The sequence below is a fragment of the Pomacea canaliculata genome, linkage group LG7, assembly GCF_003073045.1.
Source record: "Pomacea canaliculata isolate SZHN2017 linkage group LG7, ASM307304v1, whole genome shotgun sequence".
In the NCBI taxonomy this organism is placed as follows: domain Eukaryota; kingdom Metazoa; phylum Mollusca; class Gastropoda; order Architaenioglossa; family Ampullariidae; genus Pomacea; species Pomacea canaliculata.
In genome coordinates, this window is record NC_037596.1 from 21089186 (window position 1) to 21100042 (window position 10857).

At 37.4% G+C, this 10857-nt stretch overlaps 1 protein-coding gene across 3 annotated transcripts; it reads left to right on the forward strand.

Annotated features, from left to right (window-relative positions):
- Positions 1-1969: 1969 nt before the first annotated feature.
- LOC112568982 lies at positions 1970-10078 on the forward strand. 3 transcript variants are annotated; one of them, XM_025246600.1, is made up of 10 exons: positions 1970-2206; positions 2703-3020; positions 5299-5429; positions 5707-5848; positions 6354-6602; positions 7401-7562; positions 7985-8029; positions 8602-8751; positions 9067-9156; positions 9464-10078. In XM_025246600.1, the coding sequence occupies exons 1-10, from the start codon at positions 2014-2016 to the stop codon at positions 9502-9504; spliced, it is 1521 nt and encodes a 506-aa protein (XP_025102385.1). In that variant the 5' UTR covers positions 1970-2013; the 3' UTR covers positions 9505-10078. The 3 variants fall into 3 exon arrangements, with proteins under 3 accessions (XP_025102385.1, XP_025102386.1, XP_025102387.1); XM_025246601.1 differs by having other exon boundaries at positions 1973-2206; positions 5710-5848; positions 9464-10077; XM_025246602.1 differs by having other exon boundaries at positions 1997-2206; positions 6360-6602; positions 9464-10067.
- Positions 10079-10857: the final 779 nt, after the last annotated feature.

Genomic DNA, 10857 nt, shown 5'->3' on the forward strand with positions numbered 1-10857 from the left:
CTTCTTCATCTTGAGATATTAAACAATGAAAACCACAGTCACGCAGTCAATAATGTTTGTGAAAATGAATCCCAACGATGTGTCATGAGACAGCAGGGCTTCTGCTTACGCAAAAAATTGCGTACAGTACGCATTAAAAGTTCGGAGGACCCCTTCAATTTTCGTCAATGGGGTCCCATTCAAATTTGGGCGAAGACCAGGGACCCCTTAAAAATCTGAAGAAGGGGTCCCTGGGACACCAAAGAATTTAGCCTTAGCAGAAGCCCTGTACAGGAAAATGTATTTTCCTCCATCTTACATCCTTTCATCGTCTTCACCGTCTCTATCATCGGACAATTTGTCTTCAGGAAGAACTGAAGAATAAGGAATAGTTTCAATTATTTAATAAATGAAGGCAATCCTAGTCCTTAAGGACGAGCTCTAGCAAGTACACATGGATGTCATAAAAGAGAAGTAGCGCAAAGTTAGGATGAAGCTGGAGGTGAGGATGTCACGAATGCGGATGGGTACTGGTTAAAAGGTTTCATTATTTTATTTCATGAATAACGATAATTGGACGTTGGGGCTGTATTTGAACAACAACAGTAGAAGAAACAACAGACTCGAACAGCTGCAGCTAGTCACCTAGTTTCTCGTGACTCGTGACAGTACAAACACTGACTGTAACACAAGCTGCTGATGGCGAGTGTGATCTCTACAAGGCGGATATCGGGCATCTAATCCCATCCTGTTATCATCCACTTCAGGACAAGTGCATGTCAAGTCTCTGTAAAATAAGTTCACTAAATACAGAATCAAAGTGTAATATTAGTGGAGGAATTTCAACATAATCTTTTACACATTTTAACTTAAATCCGAGATTTTAATTATTATAAATGTCTTTTCTTAAAAGTCGAAAAGAAGTTGACAGATTTGAACAATATAGGTTCAGAATTTTATGTTAATCTTATACATAAATATCGCATATAAATAAATATCATATAACACATATTAGTTTCATAAGCGCTGTATTACTCTGTAAAACTTAGAAATGTTCTATTTGTTTTGCTGTAGCACAAGATACCCCGAGGTGTTCTCCTGGCGATTCAGATGATGAGTAAGTCAGCGCGAGTGCACGTTTGTGAAGATGGTCTGTGTGGATGAGTGAAGTTGTGTTCAATACCTCTTCCTCTTAAATAATCACTGTTTAAAGCTGCAAAGTAAAAAAGAAACTAAAGCTAAGTATGATCTTACAGACCGTTGGTTTTAAGTAAACATGGCTGAAGTGACCGTGAACAGAAAGCATAGATGCTGATTCAGTTTAATTGATGTTGTGTTTACTCACTGATAACGATTGCATTGTATTTTAATTTCCACGGGGACTAATAAGAATGTATGCTAGAAGATCAGGTTCACTTAATAGGTAAGTGATTGTGTAAGTGATGTGTGAATGTGGCTTTGAATGGTTAAACCAGCGGTTCTCAACTTTTTACTTCTGACGCCCCCCCTGACGAAGAAAAGTGCGTCCGCGCTCCCCCCTTAGCCACACAATGTAAGGTAATTTCACTAATACCGGTATAACAAACTTTAAAAAGAAGATGACCACCTTCGCACCCCCCTTGTTAGCACGCCGCCCCTACCCCCCAAGGGGGGCGCTCCCCACAGGTTGAGAACCGCGGGGTTAAACCGTCAGCTATGTCGACCCAGGACCAGAACTATTTTCCCAGTGTCGTGTGCAAAGGTGGGACTGTGAGGCGGAAGAAGATGACAAAGTTGGAGAGACACACAACTGACAGTACAACACGGGCTACACCACGTAAACACCACGTAAGTCTGTATGACGAGGGCTTTAACGTGACCCCTGAGTGTTGATACCGTGAGTATGTAAACAATACTGTGGCTCTCTTGTTCTTTTCTTATTCTACCTCCAGAGTTGTAAATTCTCATTAAACTGCTGCATTATGATTTAATTGCATTATGTTACCACTGTACTCTTTAGAATGTGTGTCATCTACTAATTATTCATGACTGTTTATGCGTGGATGCCTGTGGGTGAGTGACTTTGTTCTGTGGTTGGACAGGCTTGAAACCCAGGTTACTATGGTATCAATGGACCGTGCAGGGTCGCACACAATGCCAATGTTGTCAAGCTCAGCTGTCAAACCTAACATCGCTTTTCATCAGCTGACATTGGTTTTGCTGACATACTACCTTCACAGGTCCCTAGGTTGGTATCATGTTTGTTGTTGACAATTGTCAGGTTACTATAGAGATAGATTAGTATACCAAATGTCTCAATTGATATAACTTAGTTGCTGTCTCGGCGTAAAACACTAAATCCTGCCCCTGTTCCTCCTTAGTGTCGCTGAATGTAGGTAAAAATATGTAAATGCGAGTATAGACCTGGTGAAAAGGTCTGTCGAAGTAGTATCACTGATAGACTAATTTAGTAACTGAGTGATAAAATTTGTGTTGCGGTACACTGGGTCCTATGAACTTTTTGAGAGGGTGATCTCAGTGACCTTTGTTTTACTTGCTATTGAAACAGAAACTTTGGTGCAGCGTCTGTGTGGAGTAATTTAGAATGATGACAGACGTCTGCCACAGCAAGGAGTTGAAACAACGATAAACCCTGATTTTTCTAGTTTCTGTGGTTTCTGTGGTATACGTTGACTGAAGTTTTGTTGTTGTCTTTTTTTTCTCTCATGTCGTCTGTTTTTCAGAGGTAAGAATAATTAACTGCACCAACACCGAGCTCCAAATATTTGAAGACTCACCTGCTCCAGTCACGTGTGGAGACATCACCAGTGCAGATCTTGATGTTGTCTGGCGACGAAGTGATGGAGTCAGCATCGGAGAGTGTAGTGCTGCCGGTACCTGTAGAGATGACTTATACAACGACTACAGACTCAGCAGGTCACCGATGTCCACGGAGAGTCAGCTGACCCTTGTCCCTGATTACCGACGTCACGCGCGTCTCACGGTCACGTGTCAAGAAAAAGCGAGGAGCTCCACAGACTCCTGTACTCTCGTCATCAAACGTAAGTCAACATCGGCATGTGAGTTATAAATATATCAAACCTGATGAAAGTTAAACATGAAAATGTTAATATCGAAATGTGTCACACTGTCGAGATAACGTCAAACATATCAAACATGTTTTTTTCAAAATATAAACAAACATCTGCAGTCACCACGTCCATCAGCTGCCCATGTCCTTAAATCCATGTGTATCGATACTTTTAAAGTTTTTTAAAATCTTTCTTATGCCTACGTTGACCACTTTTCTGTGCCAGTCAATAGTTCAATTAATGTTGAAGTACATGAAACAGGGAAAAGCAGAAGCTTATTACGTGTAGTTATGTTTGTTATTGCCTCAATACTTCTACTACTAATAACTCTCAATGAGGACAACACTGAAACCACCAAGATAGCCTCTGTATATAAGTATAAGTGGTTCCTTCTCTACCACATTCTTATCTCTGCTAAATGTTAGTGTGTTCATATGTATGTATATAGTACTTGTTTGTATTTGATAGTGATGACTACATCGCCTGGTCTCTTTCCCCACTGTCCCTGGTCTTCAGTTGATTTTTGTTCTTAAGACTACTAATAAATAATAATAAGGTCAGACTTGTTTCTTCCTTTGTTTGGCTTATCTTACACAAAGCCAGGGTCTAGTGCTCTGTATTGAACAAAACCAAATAAGAGAAGCATGCTACGAAGTCGGAGTAATGTATTCTCAAAATAAACAAGAGTTGAGATAAATAATCTCTGAGCAGGAAGTAGATGCTGTCCTCGCTGCAAACCTACCAAAGTCAACAGCTCTAAGTTTGCAGTGCAGACCACATCTCTGTACACTGATAATAAAATTGGTGTTCCTACAGAGGTCTGTTACTATAAAGTGTGTGTGTGCTTAAAGAGAAATTAATGTTGAAAGAAGATAAACTATGAAGAGTTTTGCCTATAAATAACAGCCAATGAGCAGGTAGACAAATGTTATGCTTGACGAGGTGGAGGCGACACTGGAAACAACCCCTCATAGCGGTTGCCAAAATAAATAAATAAATAAAATAAATAAAATAAAAAAATACAATAAATTGTGTTCTAAATGAAAAGACAGCCCTAAGGAACGAACATACGTGGTAGCTGCGAAAAGTTCATCCTTAATAATAATAATAATGTAAAACTTGTCAAGCGGATACATTCCTAAGGAGCAAGCTCTTAGTGTTTAAAAACAAAAACAAAACATGGACAGCATACAAGGGAGAGGAAAACAAACAAATAACATATGAGCTATTAAAAAACCCATACTAAACGAAGAATTAATTCAAATACAGAAAACACAAAAAGGAATCAAATAACAAGAACAAGAGCTGAGAGTAACATGATATTGCAAAAAGGAAGGGTGTGACAAAGGACGAGCATTATGGGATAGCCAGTTAGGAGTCATGTTTACGGAAAATGTGTTTGTTCAGTGCAAGTGTAAAGGATTCAATAGTGGTTAGTGGTGGGTATGAAAAGGAGAGTTCCATTGTTTCGCTGCACAAAAACTAAACATCCTGTGGCCATATGTAGTTGTTGCTGTTGTTGTTGTTGTTGTTGTTGTTGTTGTTGTTGTTTGGATGACAGGAAGAATAAGGAGACGATCATCACACGAGGGGCTGAGTTGTGTAGCTGGGATGTGAGGGAAGAGCAGTCCAGAGAATTAATCAGGGCAGGTTCCAGCAAAGACATTAAAACACAGCACGGACAGTTTGTACTGGATCCAGAACTTAAGGGAGGCCAGTGTAAAATACTAAGGAGAGGGGTGGATGGTCACGTGTCCTGCTGTAAGCACCAGACTGCAGCAGAGTTCTGTACTTTCTGGAGTTTGTGAAGAAGGTATACAGGGCAGCAAGCAAGCAAGCAGTTGCAGTAATGAAGTCTGAATAATACAAACACATAGACAAGAGTGTTGGTAGTGTGTAGACAGAATGTGACGGATGGCGCTGATCTTGTGTTGTTCATAATAGACTGACAGACAGACAGGTGTAACTTGTCTATCACAGTAGACAGACAGACAGCTGTGACGCATTTAGCAATAGTCATGTCTGCAAATACAGTGAATTCCAGGTTCCTGAAGAAAGATTGAAAGGCAATGCTGATGTAGTCCCTTGATGTCATTACAGCGGAATCAAAATTTAACCGTCAACAAACACAAGTCCCCTTACATCTATAAACACGTGTTGAATCAGGCAGTTGTACCTGTATTACACTATGCGTTTATAGTAATCAGACTGTCTTTTGTGTATCTACATCACAGTGCTTGTATTGCAGGTCACTCTGTGCTCAGTGAGTGTCACGTGACCACCAACCCTGTGGACTGGACTGTGTCAGGTTCATGTCGTGTACAACAAGCTTTCTCCTCTGATAACATCTACACCTGTACATGGACACGGAACGATGGGGTAACATGGTCTTGTGGGTTACGGGGTCGATAGTTTTAACGATAAAAGCTTTCAAGCAACAACAAAAAAGTACTCATGAAATTTAAAGGGGTTTTTTTCGGTTCTTTTGATTTTCCACTTCTTTCTTATGTTTCTGGTAGCAAAAGAAAGATATCGTATTGTCTTTGTTTACAAATCATACAAATTAGAAGTGTTTGTCTTTTTCTATAGAACAAATTTTTCAAGTTTGCCTTTAATATGCCAACTTATCACAATTACTGTGGACATGTTTTCTAAGCAGCAGACACTAGGAGGGTTCGATGCCAGTCGTGAGCTGTGTTCGTTCACACAAGCTCTGCCACAAGCCGGGGGACTGTACACCTACAGCATTTCTGTGTCTCCTCCTGCTACTACAGCCTTTTCTCAGCAACTGACACTAGGTCTGCCATGCTTTTTCATCGATGGCGACAGTTTTTGACTTTTACAATTCTTTTGATATGATGGCTTTTAGACATAAGCAATTAACATTTATTATACTAAAACGATATATTAAAATATTCTGCCAGCTAACCTTAAATCATTTTCAATGGTATAAAGAACTGTTGATTGAAAATAAGAGATTTTGTTCATAATGTTATTTAGGATAGAAAACATGTACCTAAACTCAGGCAAGCAATAAGGAATTAGTATTGTCTCCCACAAAAAGCTCCTGAAAATGTCGTTAAGGTTTCATAAAAAGGAAGTGCTGACAAGTTCTTAGCATTATAAATTATGCAAATTCTTCATTGCCTATCAAAATTGTATTCTACACCTTTTTAAGTCCAACTTTGTTCCACATTAAACATTTATCATAAAGAAGTGAAATGTTTGAAATGAGCTTTCTCCTTAAACATAAGGTTTGAGCTAAAATAGTTTATATATATATATTTGATTTATCAATGTTAGATACAGTGGAACCCGGTGACGTAACAACCACGTGTCCACACTCGGTGGTGAGAGGAGGAGACCTGTCCTGTACATGTCAGACGACAAACACCGCCAGTCCTCCAGCCACAGTGAGATGGGAGGGACGAGACAGTGAGAAGCTGGTGAAGACTAACGTACAGCGGGAGGACAACGGCACACAGTTCACGTGTCACGTGACATGGGCTGGGCGTGTCTACACCTCCATCAACTACACTCTGCTGGTTGCATGTACAAGATTTTCATTTGATTTATTATCGGATGGCTATTATATCATATATAATAACAACAACAACAACAACAACAACAACAACAAATACAACAACATCATAATTGATAAAGCGTATTTCCTGCTGTGGAGGCGATCTATGTGTGTTGTAGAATAGAACGAGTACAAAGAATAAACATTTTTATCACACCTTTAAACACTTATTGAAAAATGCATTTAGCATCATTCAGGTTACGGATTTGAGAGTAATGACAAAACATTGATTTTTGAGTAAGGTAAAGATAAGAGTTTGCTAGTTATACGAAGTTTTTCGGAAATACCTATATTCAGAGGTGGGCGCGAAATCTTCGAATAAAATCACAAAATGGAGAAAAGCAGCTTATGGAAATGTGTATATCTAATGTTTATATCTATTCTAAAAAATGACGATAATTGGTAAACATTGTTTAATCATTGTAAACAAAGAAAGTGCTTGTAATTTTGTAAATTATTCAAAATTATTTAAAAAGTAACATTTGCGGTATACATCGCATGATGATGGTTCTTGTTGTTTTTTTTTGTTTGTTTGTTTTTTGTAACTAAGGTATTCTTAACCCTAACCCGGTCTTTTTAAACGTTTGGATAACAAGAAATATAATTCTTTCTCTTCTATTTTTTTTACAGAATACATTGACACCAGTCTAATGAATAGTTTCATGTAACTATTAACAAAATGGTAAGCAATCAGTAGCTACTTGTAACTATTAACATAATATTAACTAATCAAGAGTTACATGCAATATTTTATCTCCACATACAAGCGACCGAGAATGTCAGCGATGTCCCGGGAACAACAAATGTCTCATCATCTGCACCGGCTGTCATCGGACCAATCATCGGGGTCATAGTTGTTATGGTTGTTATCGCCATCATTGCCATTTTTCTCTTTATTTACATCAGGCAACGAAAACAAAAGTTAAATAGTAAGTACATTTCTTTTTGAATTACTTGCCCCTTAACACTTCATCTTTTCTGCTCACCTCCTTTTTCTCTGTTTTTCCTTAAATAAAAGTGTTAAAGATAATATTTTCTGGTTTATAAAGTAATGTGTCAAAAGGCTTGTAGACAATGTTAATATCTCTGTAAAAAAAAAAATGAATATTATGTTTTAATGGGCTCCTGCACTTGTTTCAAAATATAAGACATGTAAAAAATCACAAACTCAATCTAAAGTACCCGTGTGTAATTCCCACACGCTTCTGGCTTCATGACACAAAATGTTCGTTAATTGCAAGAGACAAAGACAGCAAAGAAAAATTATCGTTAACATCAATGCCTCATAATAGTGAAAATATTTTTGCAATCAGGTGTTTTTAAATGATTCATGTTGTCTCGTTGTTATCAGAAATACCACAGGAAACAGCTGAGTGCCAGACAGAAAATGACGATGGTGAGTTTTAAATTGACTGAATTCGTTCTTACAGCAACAGTAATAGTCAGCCTGATACATTTCTTTAAAAATAGTTCTCTTCATCTCATTTCTTATTTTACTTTCTCAATGTTGTTTTCCTTTGCAATAATAAATAAACAAAATAAGTACGTGCTTGATGCAGCAATGACGCCAGACGAGAGCTTAAAATATTTTTTTTTCCCTTCGCTATGATATTCACATCACTATTCTTCTCTGCGATCACATCTGTATTTTATTCAGTCGCAGTGAAGTGCTTGTAATACAACTCTTTCTTCAATGGAAACAGTTTGACTAAAACAAACAAAGTTTTTTTTTAGTAAAAGGAATGAGAAATATCATTCAAGATTTTCTTTTGTCAGTTTTCTCCAATTGTATGTATCGCGTGTTAGAATTGTTCCAAAGATTTCCGTTCTACCTCATCATGGCCAATGTACTCTTGGAAGGAAAAACTGTTTAGCTTCTTCTAATGTGTATCAGAAGCTTAACACCGGATAGTTGCTCAGAGAGATTGATATTATTTACTTAAATATATTTTTAAAATTCATCTTCAGTCATCAAAGAACCTCCACTGTACACGCATCTCACGCCCCCTGTTGATAACCAAGACTATGAAGACCTCCATGTCAGAGGCAGGACAGAGGATGCCACGACTAGAACTCTGTCAGCAATAAACGTGTATCAGAACACCCTGAGACTGGCAGGTAAAATATTGAACATATTTAACAATGACACCGTGTAATTGTGGTCTATGTGACAGAACACATACACACAGACACAAACATATCCAATCCAGCACGCAAGCACAGACAGAAAGGGTTTGAAAGAGAAAGCAATGCTCAGTTTTGTTGGGACTTGCTGGACCTTACTTATAGTGTCTATACAAGCATTGCTGTCCTCAGGTCTTATGAAGTCTGCTTCGACATAAAAAGTAATTGCTTAGCCATTAGTTTAAAAACTTGTGTTGTAATATATGCAGAATGATCATTTACCACATTTAGTTTGACTGATTTCACCAGAGAACACCTATGACACAACTTCTACACCATCTGAAGAACATCACTACACAGAGCTTCAGGTGAAGGCTACGCCGGGAGTCACACCAAGAGGTGAGCAAATAAGGAACGAATATACCAAAAAAATAAACATGAATGTCAGTCTATGTAATTTTCTTAATTTTGAGAACAATCGAGAAATGTTAAAGCTAAAATGTAGAAGACTATAATGATAAAATTAGAGAACATGGACAAATGTATTTAAAACAAATTATTATCTAGTGACACATATTTTAATCATTTACCAAAATGTCATCTGTGTGTCACTTCCACACATTTATTGTGTGTGATTCATTAAGCAGTTATTAGTGATAAAGTTTACTAAGATGCATGTAGACAGACAGCTGTACATTTTTTTCAGACCTGTCCAACCGAGAGGAAGAGGATGGCAATGTGTATTAAACTGTTTCATAAAGCTGTTTGAAAAATATTCTGTCGACATCAGGCATTCATATCGCAAATCTTTCGTTTATTTTCCACCTTATCGACAAAAATAAATATTGCTTTCAGATGTTATATTGTTTACATTCAAAGTATTGTGCAAAATAATGAATGTTGACTTTGACCCTTGGCCCTGACTCCGGATGTTGAGGACTTGCTATAGACGAGACATTCAGTGACACAAGGCCACAGGAGGAAACAACATTAAATGCTATGCAGTGTCAAAGGTCACACTGCGACTAATCAGCAATCAAGATGACGAGGATAATGTGGACTGGTGTGAAGATGTCTGGTTGTCTGGCGAGATAATTTTCCTTCTAAATCTTCTCTTGTTTCAAGAAATACTAATATCGTGATGACAGAGCAGGCTGCTACAATTTTTTCCCGTGAGAGTAGAGTTCAGTGTATAGGGTTAGTAATTTGTATTATATTGTATGTCTTTGAAAGACTACTGAGTATATGAGGTGAGTTAATGGTCCCACTCAATGCTCTACTATAATTTGTATTCATGCAATAAACGTCCTTTTGAAATAAAGCATTCATCGAGTTTTCTTCCAATATTTTCTATTTTTTTCTTAGAAGGCTTAACTATCAACTTGCATGTTGCTAAAGACTTGCGTTTGATGACTGTTATCCCTAATGATGCAATAAAAACAAAGGAAAAATGATTAACCTTTAAATTTAAAATAATATTTTATGATATAACTTAACACACAAGTATGCACAAAAATTTTAAAAACTGAACAGAACGAAAAACTTATTAACATCTACCAATTTTTCAGGTTTAATTTAATCATACGGCACATCAAGTTATATCTATCTTGTAATTCACATTTATTATAATATGATTGATACAACAGACAATAATCTTTATATGCAAACACAAACATTTCAAGATAATTTTTTCAAACTCAAAAACTTTAACATTTATTAACTCAGAAAGAGGAAGTGAGACCCAGCCTCAACTCAACAGGTGTTTGTGTTAATACAATTCACTCTTGCAACAATACACTCTTGTAACAAGTCTGATCAGAACTCAATGCCACTAACGAGGAAAACCATGGATACCTGACACGACAAAGGGGAAGACTAAGAAGGAAACACAAATTAGCAGCAAAACTGACTCATCCTTGCCTGAACCCTAACCTTTATGATACATGATCGTGGAGTCTCTCATTTTAAAATCAGAAGCTCTCTCTCACACACACACACACACACAAATTACTTGCGATCTGTCAACATTTATCTGTTTCTTGTTTCTCTCCCACCCAAGCATTCATCAAATGTTTTAAAATAAGTTTAATGACACATATA